The sequence below is a fragment of the Nicotiana attenuata genome, chromosome 8 (genome assembly GCF_001879085.1).
Source record: "Nicotiana attenuata strain UT chromosome 8, NIATTr2, whole genome shotgun sequence".
Lineage (NCBI taxonomy): Eukaryota > Viridiplantae > Streptophyta > Magnoliopsida > Solanales > Solanaceae > Nicotiana > Nicotiana attenuata.
The window spans coordinates 3,665,444-3,691,452 of NC_031996.1; the positions used below are offsets into that span (position 1 = coordinate 3,665,444).

Sequence of the window (26,009 nt, forward strand, 5' to 3'; positions counted from 1 at the left end):
GCCAAGACGATGAGCCTCGCCGAGGGCCGAAGAAATGTCCTATGATGCATCAATACCGGAAGCTTGCCGGCCAACCGAATCGCTTCCCCTCAACCGCTACGGAGGAGGCGCCTTACCGCAAGCCTTCTCGCACCACGGAACACCTTTCCTTTTGCCAGCGCTCCTTGATCCTTGGGCCAGTAATCTCTCCTCCTCCTTCGGGGAATCCAGTCTCGCCTCGAATGAACTCCCGGCACCTGCGACAGAGGAATCGGGCGAATCAGCAAAAAGGAAGTCGTCCCCAAAAAGGAGAGGGAACGCCAGGCACCTACCATAATGCTTCGCCTCCCATCTCCCTTTTGAAAGATCTCGCCACAGGCGCCTATCATGAGCCCAGCAAGCTGCCAGCCTACGTGACCATTTGGCTAAATCAGGGACCTTACCGGGCAACCAATGAGTTGCTGTAAACAAAGGACAGGAAGACATCGTTATGGGGCCAACTTCATATGAAGGGAAAGACGGTTCGAACATAATGCTTACGTGCGGAGTTCCATTTCTCAGGAAACGGTAAAAATTCTCCGCGCATAATGTCGGTCGTCCGGATTCGAATGAACTGACTCATCCATCCACGGTCCTCATCCTCCTCGCTACCGATTGTGGAAGCTCGAGTGGACCTACGCTGAAGAGCAATTAGGCCCCGGTAATGTAATGGCCGGTACAACCTTATGAGGTGACTGAGGGTAAACTCTATCCCGGTCTTATCAGCAAAATATCTCATCGACTGCACTATCCTCTAGAGAAAGGGATGAATCTGCGCCAACGTTACTTGATACCTTCTACAGAAATCGAGCACCACCCGATCCGGGGAACCCAGCATGAGGAGATGGGTATACACACTCAAGAAACCCTCAACATACATCATAACACTCTCCTCGGGGGAAGGTACTTGTAGAATCACGCCTTCCCCCCATCCGCACTCCGGGCCTCGCTCCCCCGACATCGGGAGAGGGCCGCTGGCGCCAACCAAAGGTGGAACACAAGAAGGAATCCCCTTCGTCCAAGGATCAGGTGTCGAAGAAGCGCCCATGGCCACTACAGAATAAGGAGAAGAAGAGGAGGATCCAGGCAAAAACTCCCTGAAGCAAAGAAGTGGAAGGACTCGCACAAAGCGCCAGGCTCTATAAAAGAGATAGGCTTATCAAACAACTGCAAAATCGCTGCTTGAAGAGCGGATAGATAAATATATAGGGGCCAGGCAACAACTGCTCAATTGCCCAAGAAGGCCAATTAATTCTGGTCGCGTTAACGTCACCTTCTCCTTGGGGAGTGCACCGGCAGAATCATCTCAGGCTCCCACATAACTCATAAAATCAAGGGACCTCGGGAGACCCCTGACATCGCAAGTATCGGTACGGAGGAGCCATCGACTCAACCTCGGGATATGGCTAGTCTCGGGGCCCCCGGTTCGTCCTACGAAAAGGCTCCAAAGGGCCGACGCTCGATGCTCGAAAGCAAAAAAAAGAGGGGAGGAGAGAGGGAAAGCAGCAAGAAGGACTAGTAGAATAAAAGCTCCTTTCGTGCATTGACAAAAAGGAAAAACACCTTTTACACTATTCGTCTCCCAGGAGGGAGAACACATGGGACAAGAAAGAAGGCATACAAAAAAGGGCTCGGAGACTACTGCTCGCCACTATCATCTTCACCCCCGTCGGGGACAATCAAAAGCACCAGTCTTCCCTCCGTCACGCGAGCCTCCTCCAGGTCGACAGATAGCTCGAAGCCTCTGGCCTCGAGTTCTTCCAGGACCTCCCTCTTCGCCTTCGCCTTCGCCTTCGCCTTCGCCTTGGCATGCTGGACAGCTCGTGCCAGCCTCTGCCCAGCCGCTAGGGATATGTCACGAACCATTGCATGTGCTGTAGCCGCATCCTCCTTATAAGCGGCAGCATCTCGCTTGGCCTCAGACTTAGCCGCGGCCAAAGTAGCAATCTCCCTACGAGTGTCCGAGAGAAGGGCCCGAGATGTCGCCAATTCCCCGGTCACAGTCTCGGTCCGCTCCTTCAGCCCGGAGACCTCCGCTTCCAACTGACTAATCCGCGAGTTGCTCTGCTCGACCTATAACGAAAGGCAGGACGGTGAATATGTAAATGCAGAAAATTTGTGGATACGGAGTAAAAGAGCAGGTGTAAGCAAGGCAGAATACCTGAGCAGCAAGAACGGCCTTCTCCCGAAGAGCTGCCTCCAAAGAGGCCCAAATCTCCCCCAACTCTTTATCTCCCCGGGCGCCACGAGCCTACGAGTCTTGAAGTTTTGAAGCAGTGTTATTACGCTCCTTCTCATGGCAAGAAAGTTCCCCACAAAGCCGAAGGATGGCATGATCATACATCTCTTTACACTGCGGCACAACGAGAAAGTTAAGAGAGATGACGAATAATGACCGGGAACAAAAAGAAATGCGCAAGGAAAAATTATACCTGCTGCAGGGACTTCTCCACCGCTTTAACGGCGCCAGAAACGTCGAGATCAGCTCTGTCGATTACGCCATCAAAAATGTTGGCAATGAAGCCTCCCCCTCTGAAAGGAGTACCAACCGTGGCGCCGATCATCCCTTCGGCATCCCTCAGCCCTCCTGATGAGACTGGAAAGTTCTGAATAAGATCGTTCGGGTCGCCGATATCTCCGAATAGCAGCCCATGTCCTTGGAAACTCCTGAACCCCGACTCATCAGGACCAACGGTCCTGCTAGCGGAAGCCACATCGAATCCAGCCGCGCGATTCAAAGTTACATCAGTGTTCTCTTCGAGGACCCCCGGCTCCTTAGCCCTGCCGGACCCAGTCGTCCCATACTCAGCAGCCTCCGATTAGGGCACCTGTAAATCTCTCATGCTGGACCTCGTCCTCCTCCTCAACGGACTTCTATCCCCGTCCTCCCTCTCAACATCAGGGTTCAACCCGGATGTTAGGGCAGCAGTTTCGTCAGGACAAGCAGTGGCCGCCCTGTCTTTCCTTTTCTTGTTCATGTCAGGCCCCAAAGCCTCCGCTTCACCATCCGGGGGTGGCCTCATCTGCATATTCTCTCCAAGGCCTGCACCAACACAATAAACGCGATACGCCGTTGCTTAGAGCTCAGAAAGGAACACAAAAGGTGGAGCACGAGTGGTGAAGAAACCTCACTGTGATTCTTAGCCACCCGACGCTCCTTAGCCATGACGGTCCAAGACCGGAGACGATACGGGAACCTTTCATCCAAATGCCAGATCCATCCCGCCAAATCTGGGACCGCCTCGGGATGCCAAGCAGCGGCTAGAGAAAGCACAAAAGGGTTATCGTGACAAACAAAAGAATAATTGAGAAGTGGCTAAAGGGAAATCCACTTACGTCGATCATTCCATCGCTCTGGAAAGGGCATCCTCTGGGCTGGGATGATATCCGAGGTCCTCACTCGAATGAACCTGCTCATCCATCCTCGGTCCTTCCCCTCATCAAAACTTGTGAAGAAATATTTTTTGGACCGTTGTCGAAGCTTGATTAAGCCTCGATACAGCCGAGGGCGGTACAATTTGATCAAATGGCCGAGGGTAAAGACCTCACCTGTAACCCCTTCGGTAAAGTGCCTGAGTATCAACACGATCCTCTAAAAGGACAGGTAGATCTGATCGAGGGTCACCCGATATTGAGCGTAGAAGTCAAGGATAACCGGATCGATTTCCAAAGGAGGAGATTCGACAAATTTATCAGGACCAAGGGTGAATGGGTAAGTATATATGTAAAGAAAGCCATCCTTGAAGTCGATAATGTTGTCGCTGGGGTCAGGAATTTCTACCTTCACTTCCTTGCTCCATCGGCAGTCCTCCTTTGCTTTGTCAGCATTGGTCACGATGCTAACATATCGAGATACGTGCTCACATCGACCTGGTGTAGACGAGGGAGTCTCGACGTGTCAATTTCGGGAGGGTTCCATTGCTCCAAAGTAGGAACCGATTTATTTTCCCCCTCAGGAAATTGGGACGACGAGGCAGTATCATTCCGTCGAGGGACCGTCCTAGAAGTCCTGGCCATGAAAAATGGTAAAACATTTTCGTAAAGAGAAGGAAATATGTAAAGGTATCAAATAGCAAAAATTCTGGTTTACGAGCCTGAAGGAAGGGTGAAGATGGGGAGTATCTAGCAACCGGAGCATTTATAGGAACCGCTGGGGAAGCAGAAGAGATGAACCTACGGCAATTCATGGGTTTCTCGATTACCGCATTTGACGGCGGCCCTACACGGTTCCCTGGGACATGGCATTTAATGCTCTTAGACGGTTGACGTCATGGCAATAATGGCCTCGAGACGACGATCCAACATCGTTTCCTATCACTTCGTTCTAGGAAACGCGGAGACTATCTGTGTGTGGTGAAATCAGAGGAATCCATCTCCCGCCATTAAGGTATATTCGGAATGTCGTGACAGCACCTCGAGCCTGTGGGATCATGACCGGGCTCCCTATCTCGAGGATCATCTGCGGCCCTGCAGTGGCTCCGAGGTTGAGGGATCTGTCCGCGGCCCAGCAAAAGTTACGAAGACGGGGGACTCCCGAGGCAAGCAGCTAGAATCAACAGGCTCTGGTGTCTTGTCTAGCCGTCCCATCCCCATATATTTACATTTAATGCACTATGTACCATACCGGGTTCCCTCGCCTATATAAGAGGAACCCATACCATCTTGTAAAGGGCTGATGTTGCTCCATTTCTCCATAAGTGCAATAATATCTCTCTCTCTTTTCTTATAAGTTGTTTATTCTCACGGGCCCGAGGTCGCTTTAGCATTTATCATTCTCTTATCCGTTCTTCACTACTTTGCTCAATATTGGTAACATAGAGCCTTGCTTAATCATATCTCTGCCTGTTATCTCGCTCCCGATTGCCCGGGTAGCTCGAGCTCGATTCGAGCCATGGCCCCGAGGTCCCCATCGATTGTCCTCACATCCGGGCAGCAGGCCCCTTTGGTTTGATTACTGCCTCGTCTTAGCTCGCATTTTATCATTATACTTCACGTTCTTAGCATTAACTACTTTAACAACTAGCTCGGGAATAGATCAGGTATTTTTAGAATCCCATTTACAAATTTAATTGTTGTTACCATTTTCACGGTAAATAAACCTCAAGACGCTTTCGCCAAGGGCTCAGAAAGAAAGACAAAATACAAGGCATAGGCGGTAAAGGAACCTCACCATGATTCTTAGCCACCCAACGCTTCTTGGCCAGGTTGGTCTAAGACCGGACGCGATATGGGAACTTCTCGTTCAACTGCCCGACCCATCCCGACAAATCTGGAACCGCCTCCGGGGGCCAAGCAGCAGCTGCGGGAACCACAAAGAGATCATTATTTCGAATGGAAGAATAGTTGAAAAGCGGCTAAGGGAAAAATTGCTTACGTCGGGTATTCCACCTCTCTAGAAAGAGCATCCTCTGGGCCGGGATGATGTCCAAGCTCTTTACTCAGATAAACTTGCTCATCCATCCTCGATCCTTTCCCTCATCGACGCTCGAGAAAAAAGATTTTTTGGACCGATGGCGGAGTCTGATTAAACCTCGATACAATCGAGGGCTGTACATCCTGATCAGATGATTGAGGGTAAAGATCTCACCCTCAACCCCTTCGGTGAAATGGCGAAGCATCAACACTATCCTCCAAAATGAAAGGTAGATCTGACCAAGCGTCACTTGGTATCGGTCGCAGAAATCAAGGATAACCAGGTCTATTTCCAGGGGAGAGGACTCGGTAGAATTATTGGGACCCAAGGTGAATGGGTAGGTGTACACGTGAAGGAAGCCAGCCTTATAATCAGTTATATCATTGTTGGCACCGGTAACCTCAACCCCCACTACCTCGCTCCATCGGCAGTCCTTCCTCACCTTGCTAATATCGATCACGACGCTGACGTATCGAGACACATACTCGCACCGGCCCGGTTTAGATAAAGTGGCATCGACATTGAAATCCTCTGACATATCGAGATTAGGTGGGGTACATTGTCCCAAAGAGGGAATCGCTCTGGTTTCTTCCTTAGGCGATCGAGTTGATGATGCAGCATCGTTCTGTCCGGGAACCGTCCTAGAAGTCCTAGCCATGTCAATGGTAAAAATTCTTCTATAAAAAGATGAAAGAGTGTCAAATACAAGAAATTCTGACTCTTGAGCTTGGAAATAGGGTGAAAGTGGGAAGTGTCAAGCAACCGATGCATTTATAGGAATCGCTGGGGAAGTGGAAAGGACGAGCCAATGGTAGTTCGTGGGTTTTTCGATTACCGCATCTGACGGCAGCCTTGCACAATTCTCTGGAACATGGCATTTAATACTCTCAAATGGTTGACGTCACGACAATGATGACCTCGAGACGAAGGTTCAAAGTTGTTTCCTATTGCTTCATTCTAGGAAACGCGGAAACTATTTATATACGGTGAAATCGGAGGAATCTATTTCTCGCCACTAAGGTGAATTCGGGGAGTCATATCGGTATCTCGAGGCTGCAGGACTACGATCGAGCTCCCTCCCCCGAGGTTCGCCCACGACCCAACAAAGATTCTGAGGGTGGGGAACTCCCAAGGCGAGCAACTNGAGCGCCTCCCCCGAGGTCGCCACGACCACAAGATCTGAGGTGGGGAACTCCCGAGGCGAGCAACTAGCATCAGCAGAGTCTAGTATCGTTCCTAGCCGTCCCATCCCCGTGTCTTTACATTTAATGCATTCTGTACTATATTGTATTCCCTCTCCTAAAGGGAATCCACACTACTTTGTAAGGGGCTGCTGTTGCTCAAACTGTTCTACACAAGATCAGTAATATCTCTCTCTCTCTCTCTCTTTTCTCTCTAACTTGCTCGCTCGAGGCCACTTTAGGCATTTATCACTTTCATACTTATTCTTCATTTATTGCTTGGTATTGGCCATAAAGAGCCTTGTTTGATCATATCGTAACTGTTATCCCATTCTCGGCTACCTCCGATAGCTTGAGCTTGAGCCGAATATTGACCCTGAGGTCCTTCATCGACCGGTCCGAAGCTCGGGCAGCATGCCCCTCGGTTTGATTATTGCCCCATTTTAGCTTGTATCTTGTTGTTAGAACTTCATACTCATAGCATCAACTGCTCTAAACAACTAGCATAAAAATAAATCGCGTATTTTTAGAATCCCATTTTACAAATTGAATTGTCATTACCATTTTCACGGTAAATAGTATCCACAAAAGACATCTTTACAAAATCCATCCCCCGGGAGCTGCATACAAAGGGAAAAGAAGGGGATACAAGACAACTTGAAGGCTACTCCTCACCACTACTATCTTCGCCCTCATCGGCGGCAATTAAAAGCGCCAGTTCTCTCTCCAATTTGCGGGCTTCCTCGAGATAAGCCGATAGGTCGACACCTCTTTCCTCGATTTCCTCCCAGGTCTCTCTTCTCGCCTCTGCCTTAGCAAGGTTAACAGCTCGAGTTAGCTTCTACTCCGTTTCTATCGATATGTCACAAGCTATTTTATGCGTCGTGGCTGCATCCTCCAAATAAGTGGCAGCGTTTCGTTCAACCTCGGACTTAGCCGTAGCCAAAGCAGCAACCTCTTTGCGAGCATCCTTGAGATGATCCTGGGATGTCGCCAACTCCCCAGTCACTACTTTATTCTGCTTCCTCAGCCCGGAGATCTCCATGTTCAGTTGGCTAATCAGCGAACCATTCTGCTCGACCTACGAAACAAAGATGAGCTAATTTATGCCGGAGCACAGGAGTAAAGGTCGGGTACAAGCAGGGTGAAATACCTGCGCAGCAAGGCCAGCCTTTCCCGGAGCGCTCTCTCCAGGGCAGCTCGGAGCTCTTCCAATTCCTTCTCTCCTCGGGCAGAATGAGCCTCCGAATCTCGCAGCATCGAGGTAAGCTTCTTACACTCTTTATCATGGTAAGAAAGCTCCTCGCGGAGCAGAAAGAGGGCGTGATCTTACATATCCTTGCACTGCGACATAGTGGAAAAGTTAAGAAGACGAAGAACGAGGCCCGAGAATTAAAGAAATATATAAGAAATAGATAGCACCTGCTGCAAGGACCCCTCCGCTGCCTTGACGGCACCAGGAATGTCGAGACCGACTATCGCTAACACCATCGAAGATATTGGCGAGTGAGCGTCCCCCCTTGAGAGGAATTCCCGCTTTGGCGGTGTCCGCATCTTGAGCATTTCCCACCTCCCCCGACGAGACCTGAATTTCGGTTCAACCTAGTATTCTAATTGGGTCACACCTTCAACAACTATCATACGAAGGGAAAAAAAATTTATGCAAAAAATGTGGCCGGCTAGGACACACTAACACCTCATGCCCATATATCCCAAAAAGCCCAGTAACCGTGGAAATCTAAAAGCCATACGACGAACAACCTCTAACAAAAGATAAACGGCACGCTTTCTCCTTCACAAGAGAAGAAACTCCAACAAATACAACAAGACAGAGAAGCTTCACTCAGTACAGAAAGAACAAAGTCGCGATGCCCCCCCCCCCCCCAAAATTCTAAAACAAGTATAGACGTAAAATATTTTGATGCAACATCAGGTAAGTACCTTAACACTTAAAAAAAAATCTAATTTTAATATTGTCTCTTTGTCTTTAGAGCCTTTTTAATTAATTACACTACCACCTCCTCTTCCCAAGGTTTTGAAAACCCAAAAGCCTTGGCTCACATGTCCACAACTATAAAGAATGCTCCCATAAAAGAGGAGACTAATGGCGTTCATACCTCTAATAAATTCTCCTCTTTAATGGAGGAAGACAATAATTCGTACAACTCTAGATCCCTAACGGATAATCTCAGTGACAAACATTCTCCCAAAATCACCTATTCGTTACACTCTAGGCAGTACCTATCTCCAAATAACACACAAGCCAATCCGGTTTTGCCAAGTGGCAAAGCAAAACCATGCAACACACTAAAGCCTAACCTACTGACACTTATGCCAAATACTACTACAAATCCAATTGATCACCCAAATCTACAAACAACCCATAACTTTGACATACCTTGCTTAATCATATCTCTGCCTGTTATCTCGCTCCCGATTGCCCGGGTAGCTCGAGCTCGATTCGAGCCATGGCCCCGAGGTCCCCATCGATTGTCCTCACATCCGGGCAGCAGGCCCCTTTGGTTTGATTACTGCCTCGTCTTAGCTCGCATTTTATCATTATACTTCACGTTCTTAGCATTAACTACTTTAACAACTAGCTCGGGAATAGATCAGGTATTTTTAGAATCCCATTTACAAATTTAATTGTTGTTACCATTTTCACGGTAAATAAACCTCAAGACGCTTTCGTCCAAGGGCTCAGAAAGAAACACAAAATACAAGGCATAGGCGGTAAAGGAAACCTCACCATGATTCTTAGTCCACCCAACCGCTTCTTGGTCCAGGCTGGTCTAAGACCGGACGCGATATGGGAACTTCTCGTTCAACTGCCCGACNACAAAGTCGCCGATACCCCCCCCCCCCAAAATTCTAAAACAAGTATAGACGTAAAATATTTTGATGCAACATCAGGTAAGTACCTTAACACTTAAAAAAATCTAATTTTAATATTGTCTCTTTGTCTTTAGAGCCTTTTTAATTAATTACACTACCACCTCCTCTTCCCAAGGTTTTGAAAACCCAAAAGCCTTGGCTCACATGTCCACAACTATAAAGAATGCTCCCATAAAAGAGGAGACTAATGGCGTTCATACCTCTAATAAATTCTCCTCTTTAATGGAGGAAGACAATAATTCGTACAACTCTAACTCCCTAACGGATAATCTCAGTGACAAACATTCTCCCAAAATCACCTATTCGTTACACTCTAGGCAGTACCTATCTCCAAATAACACACAAGCCAATCCGGTTTTGCCAAGTGGCAAAGCAAAACCATGCAACACACTAAAGCCTAACCTACTGACACTTATGCCAAATACTACTACAAATCCAATTGATCACCCAAATCTACAAACAACCCATAACTTTGACATACACTTGGCCAAATCCACCAGCCAAGTGTCACCAAACCTTAAAGAACCAATCACCATTAATCCTTCTCCCCGAGGCACCTCAAACCATATGTAAATACAATCTTCAACAAAAGATTTTCAATCACTACCTCTAAACACTTACTCAAGCAATACTTCATCCTCCTCTATATCAACTAACTCCACTCCTTACAACTTCACAAACGACTCTCCCACTATTGCAAACCTCCAAATGGTTTTTAATGGCAAATCCACCAAACTTCCCGTTGCAAATACCCTTCCACCCACCCACTTATGTATCACCACCACTAATTCTGAACCAAGACCCAATGTCTTGGATCGAGCAAGGCCTTCGGGGACATACGACCTTCTTCCCCATGACCATCAACGGCCAGGAAGCATGGATTGTTCTTCAAAATCCGAACTTCCTAGCCCAACTTATCTCCGAAGGAATGGCCCTTGCCATGGAGAACTATATCAACCACATGTCTATGGCTAACGTGCTAGATCCTCTAGCCCCCGCCATGGCTCCAACATTGTTCAACAACATGCAAGCCCAATGGAACCTCCCACACTACTTCAATACACTCAACAACATGAACCTAATCTACCAACTCCCATACTTCACGCCCGAGGAGCAAGTACCGAACAACCCCATCTTTTTCTCATGGCAACCGATCCTACAACATCGCCCAATACCACTCGACATCCATCACCAACAACCACCCCCTCCCAACGAGCAAGAACAAGAGGAACTAGAGATGAAAAATGAGTTAGTAGAGGAAATAATAGTTCCTCATCGCAGGGGATTGTTCACCAAAATTTCAAGCATCAGAGAAGCATCCCTCATGCTCTTTTAGGAGATAGGGGACAAGAAATACGTATTCAAATGTCCAGTAGCCCTCTAAAAATGCTCCATAACAATACATCCTCCCATCCTAGAAGCAAGCGGGAATTTCGCAGTGGTTCTGAGCCCATCTCTGAGGATACAAACCCAGATACTACAAGAGGATCAACCACCCCCCACCAATCAAGCTCACATGAGTAGCCCTATCAATTTAGTTGTCTGGAATATACGTGGTGCTAATAACAATGACTTTAGGAGAAATTTTCGAGAGATACTCCATACGCACAACCCTTGCATAGTTGCTCTACTGGAACAAAAATGGCTAACCATGCAGAGCTTAGAGATTCCTTTTACTTCACTGACATGCTTGAAGTCTCTGCTATTGGACTTGTTGGAGGCAATGTCATCCTTTGGTATGGAAACCTTGTCAATATTAAATTTCATCAGTAAAACACATCAAGAGATACACGCCATGCTTCAGGTACACCCTGATCACACCCCTTGGCTTCTTAGCATTATTTACGCTAGCACTACTATTAATAGTCGTAATACCATGTGGGATAACCTCCGGTCTATTACCTCCAACTATTCTGGACCATAGCTACTAGGGACGATTTTAATGAAGTCCTGTCCCAGGGAGATAAGTGGGGTGGTAGACCCATCAACAATAACCGTGTTTCCAACTTTTGGTCTTGTGTCAACCAATGCCGACTAATGGACCTTGGTTATAAAGGAGCTAAGTACACTTGGAGAAACTGTAGAGTTAGAACTAATGGTTTAATCTTAGAAAGACTCGATAGATTCTTTGCTAATGACCAATGGGTAGAACAATATCATGACGCCTCTGTAACCTACTTACCTAGAACTCATTCGGATCACACACCCCTCCTTCTAAATATTACCAGAAGAATCCTCGGCAGGGTAACAAGACCTTCAGTCTTGAAACCTTCTGGTGCCACCATCATATCTTTGAAAATTTAGTTAAAAATAGCTGGCATAGAAAACCTTTAATGGAAGTTACTAAAACCTTCCAGCTTCTTGCTTCTAAATGGGCTAAAGTTACTTTTGAAGATACCCATAGAAAGAAGTGGCAAGTTCTAGCCTGAATTAATGGAATTCAAGCATCCCTGTGCTACCCCACTGGCACATTCCTACAACTCTTAGAAAAAGACCTCATTAACGAATATAATAACCTTCTTCGAATTGAGGAAGATTACTGGAAAATTCGATCTCGCAATAATTGGATTATTGACGGTGATGCCAACACAAAATTCTTCCATATTAGCGTTGACAACTGACGACGCACTAACAATATTGCGTTCTCCAAAAATAGTGAGGGTTCCGGGATAACTGATCTGCAACAAATTCTAAACCATACCTTAACCTATTTCAAAAAGGCTTTCACCTCCGAGCACATAGCCACTCCTCGAAAGAATATTCTCGACTCCCCTACTAGTTTTGATAACATTGAATTTACTTCGCTAGATCGCCCTCTGCAATACTATGAAATTGTGAGCGCCAATTGTTCCTTCAAAACCACTTAAAGCACCCGACCCAAATGGCATCCACCATTTTTTCTATCAAAAATATTGGCACCTTGTTAAGGACTCGGTCATATCCTGCTGTCACGAAGTTTTCAACACCCTTACTATTCCTGAAAATCTAAACTCGACCCACATTTGCCTAATTCCTAAATCTTTAAATGCTAATAACCTCAATAACTTTAGACCTATAGGTCTATGTAATATCATATACAAGGTAATCACTAAAATCATTGTCAACAGAGCGAAACCTTTTATGGATAAGCTTATCAGCCCCTACCAATCTAGCTTCCTAAAAGGAAGACGCACCAGTGACAATGCCATTATTATCCAGGAAATCATGAACCATTTCCAAAAATTTAAGGGGCTACGGGGTAAGCTACTCTTAAAAATTGACCTCGAGAAAGCTTTCAATAGACTAGAATGGTCTTTTATCTATCGAGCCCTTCTTTTCTTCAAGTTCCCACCGCGCATAACCAATCTCATCATGAGTTGTGTCATCACTTCCAGAATATCAATCCTAGTAAATGGCTCTAGAACGGAGTTTTTTAGCCCAACAAGAGATATTAGACAAGGAGATCTAATGAACCATTACCTATTCATACTATGTATGAAACTCCTCTCCAAATACATTTTCCGCCAGGTCAACATTGGCCAATGGGACCCCATTCAACTAAGTGAATTAGGGACACTCCTCTCTTACCTCTTTTATGCAGACGACCTTACACTAGCAGCAAATGCAAATGTTAAACAGTCCAAACCATAAACCGTTGTCTGGCATTCTTTAGCCAACTTTCGGGTAAAAAATAAACTCTAGGAAATCCAAAATAATCTCCCTAAAAAAACTGCGACTCTTTTACCCGAAACCGTCTTGCTAATATTCTTAATATTAATAGTAGTCATAGCTTTGGAAAATACCTAGGATTCCCAATCCTCCCGCATAAATCAAAAGCTACTGACCTCCAGTACATCGTTGACAACATGAATTCTAGATTAGCCGGATGAAAAATAAACTTTCTATCTATTGCTGGTAGAACTACACTAGCCAAATCCACTCTCAATTCCATTCCAAACCACTTCATGCAATATATCCTTCTCTCCTCCTCTATCCTTAAAAAAATTGACAAGATCGAGCATGACTTCATATGGGGTACTACAACAACCAGGAAGAAAATTCACTATGTTAATTGGGATACTGTTACTCAGTCTAAGCGAGACAGGGGTCTAGGTATAAAAAAGGCAAAAGACAAAAATCTAGCTCTACTCTCCAGTATGTCTTGGCGCCTCTTCACCAATACTACCTCTATATAGGCCACCACTCTAATCAGTAAATATAGTTATAAAAGGAACCCTACATCCCATTCCTTCATCTGGTCTAACGTCCTAACGGTATGGAGATACTGCTCAAAGGGCCTTTCATGGATAATCAGACCAGGAAATATTAATTGTTGGCCATCAGCTTGGATTCCCAACCTCCCACCACTCAACTCCCTTCTCCAAGGTCCTTTAACCCAACAGGACTCCAACCTCAAAATCAAAGATCTATGGGAAAATAATCAATGGGATTTATCCAAACTGTCCTTTCATCTCCCTGTTCACATCACCCAGAAAATCCTCTCTATTAAGATATCAGAACTTCGGGATGCATAAGATATCCCTATTTGGGCTCTCACGTCAAACGACTCCTTTACCACCAAAACAGCCTATAAACTCATCTCCTCACAAGGCTACATTAACTACAGATTCCAATGGATCTGGAAGTCAAGTACTCTTAACAAAATAAATTTTTCTTATGACAATGCCCCCATAATCAGCTTCCCACAAATGCTTATCTTTATCACATATGCTTAATTATCGACACTATATGCTCTATTTGTAAATGAGCTAATGAATCTCTAACTCACATTCTCTTCGAATGCCCGATAGCCAAGGCCTTTTGGGAGGAAGTAAGCCCGCAAAACCAAACTCCGGATTTCAATTCAGACACTGGCTTATGACACTCGAAGAGTGGACTATTAATGTGGACAACCTAAACGTCACTTGGAATGAATTCTTCCCTTTTGCCATCTGGCACCTATGGCTTAACAGAAATAATAACCATTTCAATAACCTTTGTAAGCTTCTTGCCCTAAACCTTGTGATGATGCATTTTATGGAATACAAATACACAGCTTTATCTCTCACCAATAACATAAACACTTCTCCAATAACTGTAAAATGGAGCCCCCCATTGTCAACTGACCTAAAACTCAAAATTGATGGTCTTTCAAAGGCCGTTATAACAAAGAAGGAATCGGTGGAATATTTCGGGATAAATTCGGTAACTAGTTCCTGGGCTATAGAATGTCCGCTTATGGCTACACCCCTATATACATGAAACTCATCGCGCTAAAAAATGGTCTTCTTCTAGCAAAAAACAATAATTTTAACAACTTAGAAATTGAAACTGATGCTACTGAAATACCACAATTACTTTCCTATAATAACTGTTCTCTATACTCTAACCTTGTTAATGAGTGCAGATTGTTACTGAAGGAGCTGAAGAACCCCATGATCAGACACAATTTCCGTGAAAGGGAACAGACTCGCGTACTTTTTGGCAAAAGAAGGGTCCAAGCAACCAAGCAATACCTCCCTATCAATAATGCTCCGCCCACCTAATGTTTGTTGGAAGCTGCTCCAGGAAGACAAAGCTGGAACAACTATTACTAGGCTAGTATCTTCCAATGTTCTAAACAATCTAGCAGATCTTGGGAACATTAATAGTTTTTGTAATATGACTAGCAGGCCTCCAGGCTGAGGTGTACATTAATAGTTTTTGTAATATGACTAGCAGGCCTCCTGGCTCAGGTGTTTTGGGTGCCACTACGGAGGCACCACCGATATGTAATGCAACTACTTAATTATTAATATATATTTCGTCGTTACAACAATCAAAAAGAAGAATTCTTTTACGGTGTCTTTTTCATTGTGCTCCCTTCTCTCAATTCATGAGACAGGGGTTGAGGCAAATTGGCAATAATCACCGTAATATAGTAAGTAAAATTTGAGGACTTTTTTTTTTCACTTTTAGCTCGTGTTAAAAATTATTTTTATTTAAAAGTTAGATAAGTATATAAAATTTATATAATTTTATATATAATATACAAAATATATATATATATATATATATATATATATATATATATATATATATATAAAATATTTTTTGACTATTATTTTGAGAGCGGCTATACAATGTTATTTTCTCAAAATTTAATCGACGCAAACCAGAAGGACAATGATGAAATTTAAATTTTAGACCCAAAGGTTTGAAGTTTAAATTTTTAAACTTTAAAATTCAAGTTTAGACCCGAAGGTCTGAAATTTAAATTTTATATTTTAAAATTTACCTTCAAACCAAACATAAAAAATTAGGCTCGACCAATTTCCAAAGACGAGGCTTGTGATTTCAATTTCAGTCCACTAGTCTAAATTTTAATTATGAAGCGAAAACAACAATAACGATCTTGTAAAATTTTACTACTAGAGTCTGTAAAAAATAGTGTCACCCCTATTCTGAGAGAATAGATAAGTTGTCGGATTAGCGACTCAACTCTAAAATTTTAAGTGCTTATTGGCTTTTAATCACTTTTATAGTTTTGTGGACTATTCTTTTAAACAGAGTCGTCCAACCGGCTATTTCTGCACTTGTCCCTTTTCGGAGTTTTACTTGCGGCCCAGCCAACTCGAGAACCCACTGGTCCGTAATTATGCTGAATTCACCATCCAGATCCGGACAATCGTACTGTAATTGAAGTGAAATCGTCGGAACTCCGTCGCCGGTAATTTATCTTGCTCCAGCACCGGTTACGTTGTCCGAAACGAATTATGGCTACGATTGATGTGATCAAGTGTTGTACCGATTCCATTAGACACGTGAGTCTTCTCTCAATTTCTGATTAATTTTCCTATAATCATACTTTGCTCCATGTTATAAAATTGTTTAGATTTTTTAATTGATTTACTCAGTTTTATTATTCATCAAATTGTGCATTCTCAAATTTACCTTCTCTGTAGCTTGAGCTAAAAAGATCACAAATTTCTTGGTTTCATGCGGTCTCTAGTTATAGCAACTATGCTTCAATCCCAAACTAATTTGGACAGGCAACATGATCAAAGGCGGATGCAAGTATTTAACTTCAATGGGTTCAACGTTTAGGTTCTTACCAATGAATCCTTTGCAGTTTTGAAGTTATGAGTTTAAAATTTAAATTTTTATTGAAATTTCAGTAATCTTCATATACATTTATACTTCATGTAAAAAATGTTGGGTTCAGTTTAACCAATTAGTTATGTACGTGATTCAGGCCTAAGGATTTATAGATTCATCATAGTTTGATATTTTTATACTATCCAGCCGTAACATTCGGTTGGATAATTAATGCCCGAAAATCTTTTTTATCTTTTTATTTGGGTTTTGATTGACTTGATGGCCCGCTCTCGTGCAACTCGACTATCCAATTGGGTACCTGCATCCAGCCACTGTTGCACAAACCGGGTAACTTGATGGAAAAATCACCTAAATATTTGTTTCTATTGGGATTCAAATCGTGGTTTCTTATGATCTTCATTCTAGTTTCATCAACCACTGGTCCATACCAGTAGATGCTATAATGCTTGTAAAGTTAATAACATTTTAGAATAGATTGAGGGTGAACTTCGAAGACATGGCACTTGGATTTACATTTCTACTTTAGGTTCTGCTTGTGAGGTTTTCTATTTGGTCGGTTGATCATGTGATAAAGAAAACGGAGAGGAGGAAAAAGGAAGAAGGATACTGTCTTGTTATTGTGTGGCGGTAGAGTATAATTCTACAAATATCTAAACCCGAAAATCTCTTCTTCAATTTTACCATTTTGTTGTTTAATTGTTTTCTTATGCATAAGAAGGGACAACGTTGATGCCCGTTTTATTTCCCTATGTTTTCCTTTCTAATTTTTGGGCAACTCTAGTTCAAATATACTTAAAGTGGAAAAAAGATTCATGTTATTCTATCAGAAAAGAAACATATCCACTGGATAAGTATCGCCTAGATGCAAGTTCTAAGGTTGATGTCCAGTCATACAATATTAAACATGAAAAATTATCACATTTTGCGGAAGGTAGAAGGAGCACATAAAAAAAAATGGGAAAAGGTTGTTGAGATTGTTTGGTTGCGTCTTAAATCTACCTCCAGATGCACTTGTTTGTATGTGAGAAATTATGGTGAATGAGGTGTTAAAAGAGGACGAGGCAGACCTAAAATCTTAGAGAAGTTGTCAGAACTCAGAAAAGACTTGCGATCTCTTGGAATCCCTACGGGCTGCAGATCTAGCAAAAAATAGGGTGCAATAAAGGAAAAAGTCTATGGGTGATACCAATTAGTTGGTATTAAATTATAGTCATGTTATATGTTTAGGTCCAGTATTTTCCAGTAGTCTCTTACTCTCTTAGTCATGTCAGAGATATAGAAAATATAAAGAACTTTTAGTGCTTCGTGTTTTCATTTTTAATCTTATTATATTTTTATATAATATTGGACTAAGATGAACTTCATATGAAGCAACATGGATTATAAGGATGCATATAGCCGATCCCAACTTGCTTGGGATTGAGACGTAGTATATCGTTGTTATTCTGATAGAATCTACAGAGAACTAGGGCTCTGATGAAAGGTTTAATTTTAATTCTCTTTACCTTCTCTGCTAATAAAATATCCAGCAAATCAGAGAACTATTTTTCACCTCTACTTCTGCAGGAGGCCAAGTAGTGGAGTATTATTTTATATGTTCTATTTCCTCTGATTTTCCACACCTCTGTACTTATCTATCTAAGAAGCAAAAGGAACTAATGTACTTGTTTTGTCACTGATTTTTTTATTTTTTTGATAACAACATGGTGAATGATTTTAACTTGATATTTCTCCCGAACATTGGGGAACAGTAATCCAATTAAAATATTGTATCTTTATTTTTTCAGATATCAGATGAAATTAGAGATGCCATAGTTTATCTGGATGCAGGGAGTACTGAAAGCTTTGAATTTCTTGGAGCATTCTCTTTGTTGTTGGAGCTGGGTGCACATGCCATTTGCAGCTTGGAGAAAATGTCTCCTCTCGATAAGGTAACATTAGTTATACTTTAGTTGCTTTGAAATTTGTTGCTTGAATTCTCTTTTAGTTGACATCATGATATAGCGCAGGTTGCTTAATCACAGATGCGTATTATAAACAGTAGCTTAAATTCCACATGATTTTCACATTGAGAAAGATACGGTAGATGCTTCCACTTCACGAAAAGTAATTTGTATGTGAAAAGGCATGTCATGTGTTTTAAAGGTAACATGGTTGCAACTATTTATTTTGGAATTCTCACTAATAATTCTTAACTCTCCTTAAGACTTACTTGTGAAAAAAATTAAATAAAGTCTTAATGAGGACTTTTTTGTTTTTCCTTTTTATTTCCATCTCAAAAAGAAAACTAAAAAAAAATTCCTCATTAAGAGTTGAACAAATAAGTACCATTCAGAAAGAAAAAAAAAAGAAAAAGAGTTGAACAAATAAGCTGTAGGATTACGGGAATAAAAAAGGAAAACAAGAACAATGAGCTGTAGTATTTGGGTTGAAAGACCTGTAAGCTCAACATCGATTTGTATTAGCAAATAATATCTCCTTGAGAAGATTATTTAAGGAGTCTATCACTTACTATGAAATATGCACATGATTAGCATGTAAGTATTTTCAGTAGATTTTTGGACCGAAATATAAATAATAGAAGGGGTCATAAAGTGCTTTCCATGATTAAAAACAAAGCTACTGTATATATAAGAAGATCCTCTTGTTTTTATTTTTCTTCAGTTTTTGAACTACCTTTTGTCTGAACCAGCCTTCAGTGCTTCCCTATAGGTGGTTGATTGGAATTCGACTTCTGGGCCTGCAAAGAAAATTGTTGTCATCACGTCACGTCTTCTAAGTGATGCACATAGATATATTTTACGTTGCCTGAGTGCACTTCAGACTGTCTGCAGCTGTGCTATATTTACATGCATCTCAGAGGTACCTTTGAGCTTGTAAATTAAATGTTCTTCATTCTATGTGTTTAATTTTTTGTCTCTGAACATCTGGTCATACTAATTGTTTCTTGAATGAAATGAGAGTATCCGGTTGTACTTGGCAAAACATGTTGGACTCTTACCTCTCAAGATAAGATTGTCTACACATTAGATTTTAGAATGATTATCTGATATAATGATTTTATTACCTGATATTTGCTATTCCTCTAACTACATCCACCCATTATACTTTATAAGAAAAGAAATATACATATATCCATCCATTACGTGTGAGTCAATTTGGTAAGCTTTTGAAAAAATGGGAGACATGCAGATCTTTCTTGCATGATACTCAGTATATATGTCTATGTGAGGATAGAATAGCTTACAGTAGTTTCTCACATTTATATATATGCTCGTCCAGAATTTCGATGGCAGATAATACTGTCCCCTTAAAATAAAAGGTGAAACAAATGAATAGATCAATTGAAGGTGAGATTACCAGATGTTATCTGAACATATATTTGTCTTTACATACTCTTGGTTGTGGATGAAGGATAGTTCATACTGTCCTTATAATATGCTATCGGCCAAACTTAGCTTGTCTTCTTGGTCTTAGTAGGACAAAATGAAAGCTTCTGGGCACTGCTAAGTGAATGTATTAAGCATACTATCACATAGTGGAGATCAACAAAGAATACGAGATAGATTGAAAGGTTTAATGGACAACATTTTCTTTAGCCCACGAATGTCTTCCCCATTCTGGATAAGAAGATCTCCCAGCCACCACAATTATGGCAGAATTTTATCTTTTTTACTGAACTCAGTGTTAGACTATGTCTAACGCCATGTTTTCAAGTTATATACCAGATTAAACAGAAAATTGCTTATAGAAAGGATAACTTTCTTTTTTTCTGGCTTATTTCATGTTATTGTTGGTCTTCATAATCGTTGTGTTACTTTCCTATTGGGTGCAAACATAGGTCTTTAATAAACCATGTTGAAACTAATATATCACGTTGGTGTCAAATAAGTTCATCCGTGCTGGAGCTACTCCTCATCTCAAATACTTTCTGTTCACCAATAGAAATAAAAGAGTGCTGCATCGTGACTGAAAGTTCTTTTATCTATTTTTAAGAAATTTAGTCTATTACTTTTTGACTACAACGATGACAATGATATTTTCTAGTATATGTCAGGGCTTAAATTTGTCATTGGCACTCTCCCCCAATGGACATAAGAAGTCGTCATTTAGTGGATTTTTCAACAATCAATCTACAATGTCTTCTATTTACCTCATTTTAAGTGTGTATCCAAATTCACTTATTTCAGACGGGTCACTCAGCATACCCTGAGTCACCCTTAGGACCGGATGCATATCGTGAATATGAATCCTTGCTTGTCCAAGATTATGAGGAGCTTGCTGGAAAGTCTCTGAGGAACTCTAATCATGCTGGAGAGAGCACAGTAAAGGAAAGTGTGTCCGCTGAAGATGAAGGGTGGTCACAATTAACCACCAGTGAAGAAGCGACTCCTAATTTCAGTTCTGTTGCAAGTCCACGAAAACTTTATGGTGACAGTGTAATTGACCTGAGAGAAGATGTAGGGAAAAAGTTGAAAGTTTCTGTGCATCATTTCCCTTTGGTCTTGTGTCCCTTTTCACCCAGATTCTTTGTCTTGCCTTCAGAAGGATCAGTTGCTGAAGCATACCTGTCCACTGAACATGATAACTCTATGAGCTTTGGGTTGCCTCCAATAAGTACTGGGACACCTGCCGATGGTGAGGATGTCCCTCCTGGGGCAATTCTTACCGCTCAATTTCTTTATCATCTGGCGGCAAAGGTAATCATGCTTTCACTTGTTTGAAATTTTCTTGACAGATTTTAATGTTCTCTTCTATCGTGATTCATGTCTTGAAAATAAAAATGATATCTTCCAATTGGCAGCATTGTTATCCATAATGGCAGTGAAACATGACTAGACCTTCTCAGTAACATGTGTTTAGCATGTCATTATCTTTATCTTGGAATAAACCTCTGTATTTGCATAAAATATTAGGGACAATATAAGAACACTATATAGTTAGTTATTTTTTGTTAAAACACACATATAGATGAAACTTCTAGCACAATAGCAGTTATTGGATCGAAGAAACTGTTAGTTAGCTATAAAGTTGAAAATTGGTGAAATTCTTGAAAAAAATAAATCCATAGATATGCTTGTTCAAGCATAAAATGCTGGAATAAACCCGTTTTCTACTCAATCAATTTAATTTTATTATTAGTAATAATAAAAGATCAAAGATAAGAATAATGTTCTTTATTTAAAAGAAAAAGGATAAAAACAATGTTAGGGCATTCCGAGGAAATAAATGGTAAATAGTGGGAGATTGTTATTTAGATAGTAAAGGGTGAAATGTATCAGAATAATTTAATATGGCTTTGGAGCACTGATACATTGGTCAGTGATAATATTTTATGCCTAAATAACAACTTCATGTCAAGGAGTACATTTTTTTACTTATAATGGTTATGATTTTATGTCTTTTATTTTATTTTAGTTTATTTTATTTGTCTCATTCAACCTGTATCTTTAAAGATAATATATTAATTTGTAGATGGACCTGAAACTTGAAATATTTTCCCTGGGTGATATTTCAAAAACTGTTGGAAAGCTTCTGACGGACATGTCAAGTCTTTATGACGTTGGTCGACGTAAGAGATCTGCAGGGCTATTACTCGTAGATCGCACACTTGACCTTCTTACTCCATGCTGTCATGGTGACTCACTTGTGGATCGTATGTTTTCATCATTGCCTCGCAGGGAACGGATGTCGCCCTTAAGTCAAGCTAAAAGCTCGCAAAGCCAGCTTAAACTTGGCCCCGCTTACTTGCAACGTTCTCCTCTTACTGTTCAGATACCACTGAATAATAGTTTAAGAGAGGAGACTTCTAGTTTTGGCAACTTTCAGCTGGTGGAAAACATTGAAGCATTTCTCCGTGGCTGGAGTTCTAGAGACTCAACTTCTCAAATGGTTGAGTTGGTGAATCTTAGCGCTAAACTTAGTGATGAAATGTCCTCGCAAGATTTTCAGAGTGACCTTCTTTGTGGTTCTTTTGTCTCCACGGAGAATTTTCATGGAACACCATACCTGGAAGCCATACTAGAGCGAAGGACAAAAGATGGGGCTGTTCTGATCAAGAAATGGCTGCAGGAAAGTTTACGTCGGGAAAATTTGTCATTGAACGTAAAAGTACGTCCTGGTTATGTTTCACAATCAGATTTGCAGCCTATGATTAAGGCATTGGCCAAAAGCCAGTCATCTTTGATGAAAAACAAAGGAATCATCCAGTTAGCTGCAGCAGCATTATATGCTTTAGATGAATCACATAGTGCTAAATGGGATGCATTTAACAGTGCTGAGAAGATATTGAATGTAAATGCTGGAGACACAAGCCAGAGTCTTGCTGCTCAAATTAGCGATCTCATAAATAAAAGTGCTTTTGTTAGTTCCCAGGGAAATAATAAGATGGATGCTCAGCGGGGGCTTCTTACTCTACAAGATGCTCTTCTTCTCACAGTTGTTGGATATATATTGGCAGGTGAGAATTTCCCATCTTCTGGGACTATTGGTCCTTTCTCTTGGCAAGAGGAACATTTTATGAAAGAAGCTATTGTTGATGCGATTGTTGAGAACCCAACAGTTGCAAAATTAAAGTTTCTGCAAGGTTTAACTCAGGATCTTGAAGCCAACTTTAATAGACAATCAGAAAAAAAGGTCGGTCTTTCTAATACTGAAGGTGTTGATTTTGATGATGACGATTGGGGTAGTTGGGGTGATGAAGATGCTGGAAAAGATAAAAACAAAGAGCAAGTGTATGGTGACATGCAGCTAAAGTTAGAGTTGTGTGATAGGGTGGATAATCTTTTCAAATTCTTTCACAAATTGTCCAGCTTAAAGAAGAATATTTCATTCAGAGAGTGGTCACAGGCTCTGGAGAGTAAGTTCAATGATGATCCTTACTCAAACAAAGGACTACTTTATAAAGTGCTTTCAAGGGTGCTGGCTAAGCATGAAGTACCTGGTTTAGAGTATCATTCATCTACTGTTGGCCGGCTATTCAAAAGCGGGTTTGGGAGATTTGGCCTTGGGCAGGTATGCTTCATTTAGATGTAAATATTTCCTTTGCTAGTGTAATTTGCTGGACTGATTTTGGACTTTGCAGGCAAAACCAAGTCTGGCAGATCAAGATGTCATTCTCGTTTTTGTTGTGGGGGGCATAAATAGCGTTGAGGTTTGTTTTCTTTGGACTCTTTCTTCGGTGCCTTTTTGTTATACTCCGTCCGTTTCAAAAAGATTGTCCTAGTTTGACTTGGCACAAAGTTTAATAAAGAAGGGAAGACTTTTGAGATATACAACAACAAATAAGCCAAAGCATTAGTATTATGGTAAATTTTTTGAAACTTGTCGTCTTAAACCTGTTATAGCATTTGTGTAGCTATAAATGACTCATATTAAGGAAATATTGAGATGTGCCAATCTTTTTGAAACGGATTAATAAAGAAATAGTGCCAATCTTTTTGAAATGGAGGGAGTAGTACTTTTGTTTTCCCTGGATCTTCCTTCCTGCTTTCCTGCTGGTTTAATGAATTTACAATGTGCATATGCAACAATGGTTAAAGATGTTTTTTTAGTTAATATGGGGGAAAATACTAAACACTGCTATCGTTTTTCTTTCATTTGATGTGCAATGGAGAGTCTATGCTTGCCTACACAAATTTACAGTCCCTCCTTGTTATACTAATAGGTTCGAGAAGCTCAGGAGGCATTATCTGAGAGCAGTAGGCCTGAGGTTGAACTGATTATTGGCGGAACGACTCTTCTTACACCTAACGATATGTTTGAATTACTGCTGGGCGATTGTTCTTGCGTTTAAGGTTGTATAACTTTATTTGTTTTGATCTGTAAATTTAAGGTGAAAAGTTCTGTCTAAAAGTCAGATACTTTGAGAATACAAACTTCTTTTACCTTCATGTAAACCACAGAATTGCAAGTCCCCCCTTCCTCTGGCAAAACATCCTGCATTTTCCTTCTTTGCTTGGGGGGAAGCTTTAAAGAAATTAGGACTTTGTAATTTATATCAAATCAATAGTAACATCGCATGTGTTTTTTAATCACTTAACCATTGTCAAATACACATTTTATCTCAATCAATCGCTCTTGAAGTAAGTTTGCGTGGTTTGGTGTAAACATTGAATGTATGATATGCCCTAGTTGGTTAACATCACAAATGTGTGATATTATTTGTTAAAAACATTTAGGGTAAAACTTAAAAGGAAAAGATATCATTAGTAAGCTAAAAGTAGGAGTGCGTCGAGGAGTAGAAAAATCAAGACGACTTAAAGACCGTTTAAACTAAAAAAAACTTGTGAAGGTAAAATATATGTATAATTTATGTATTATATATGTATGACTGTGTATAATCAATGTATAAATTATGTATATAACTAAACAAAAGTAAATAATGTATATGGCCGACTATACACTAGTATACATTGTTTGCACTATCTGCGTAATAATGTATAGGCATCTGATCCTGAAGATTAGTATTTGCAGGTTGCTTAAACATACACCAAGGTGTTGCGACTTAACTATTTCGAGTCAATTACTCGATTAACTAATGTCTAATATCAAAATAGTTAGGTTGGTTACACAAATTTTCTCATAAGTCATGACCATTGAGTTCTACTCTGACCTATGCAAGCACTACAATATATATTAAAAAGAAAATAAAATTCTCTAAGAAGAGACTTTCAATCACATTTGCAACAATGATATAAAGAGTTTATAACAAAACTTAAAAGATTCTTGAAAGTAGTACTACCATATAAATATATCAACCAAAACCACTAAAATTTCGAAATAAATGATATTTAATTAATATGTTAACCGTTCATATTAGGAATATTTAGAATAAGATGTATTTGTTAGTATTAATTTATTGGAAAAACAATAAAGTCACTCAAAGTGAATACTCCAACAATTATCACCAGTTGTCTCGGATTTTGTATATGTGAATGAAAAAAATTATGGTAGGGAAAATTTTCTCTTTTAGTTGATCGTACGATGTGCCAACTTAGATTAGTTAACGCAACAATGAAAAAAATACTCCCACAACTAAATGCGCAAGACACAAGCATGAGATATGCCTCTATTAATTAAAAATGTTTATATAGAGGAATATAGTCAAATGTGGATTCATATGGTCGATCCCAATTTATTTAGGATTAAGGTAAAGTTATTTTGTTATCATCATCCTATTAAGAAGTATATCTGTTATTTTTTTCCAACTTTATCCTCTCTTCATATTTTCATTTTTTCAATTTTCCTTCTTATCATTCCCGTCACAACTTGTTTGGATAGTTGTTACCTGTTATATTTTAGGGTATTATTACTTTAAATATCGTATTTGTTTTAATAGTTATTTAAATTTTATTATCATAATATTAAATTTTTATTATTTAACAATAATTTTTTTTATTTATAAAATAATTAAATTGATGTGG

General features: G+C 40.8%; 1 protein-coding gene across 1 annotated transcript; it reads left to right on the top strand.

Moving 5' to 3' along the window:
- LOC109230752 (sec1 family domain-containing protein MIP3) lies at nt 16,039-24,620 on the top strand. Its single transcript, XM_019396163.1, has 7 exons — nt 16,039-16,289; nt 18,372-18,515; nt 19,297-19,446; nt 20,775-21,284; nt 22,060-23,598; nt 23,669-23,737; nt 24,251-24,620. The coding sequence occupies exons 1-7, from the start codon at nt 16,242-16,244 to the stop codon at nt 24,377-24,379; spliced, it is 2,589 nt and encodes an 862-aa protein (XP_019251708.1). The 5' UTR covers nt 16,039-16,241; the 3' UTR covers nt 24,380-24,620.

Coding starts and splice junctions, on each gene's coding strand:
- LOC109230752 (XM_019396163.1), top strand. CDS start 16,242: ATGGCTACGATTGATGTGATCAAGTGTTGTACCGATTCCATTAGACAC. Junction 16,290..18,371: donor GTACCGATTCCATTAGACAC/GTGAGTCTTCTC, acceptor TTATTTTTTCAG/ATATCAGATGAAATTAGAGA. Junction 19,447..20,774: donor TATTTACATGCATCTCAGAG/GTACCTTTGAGC, acceptor CACTTATTTCAG/ACGGGTCACTCAGCATACCC.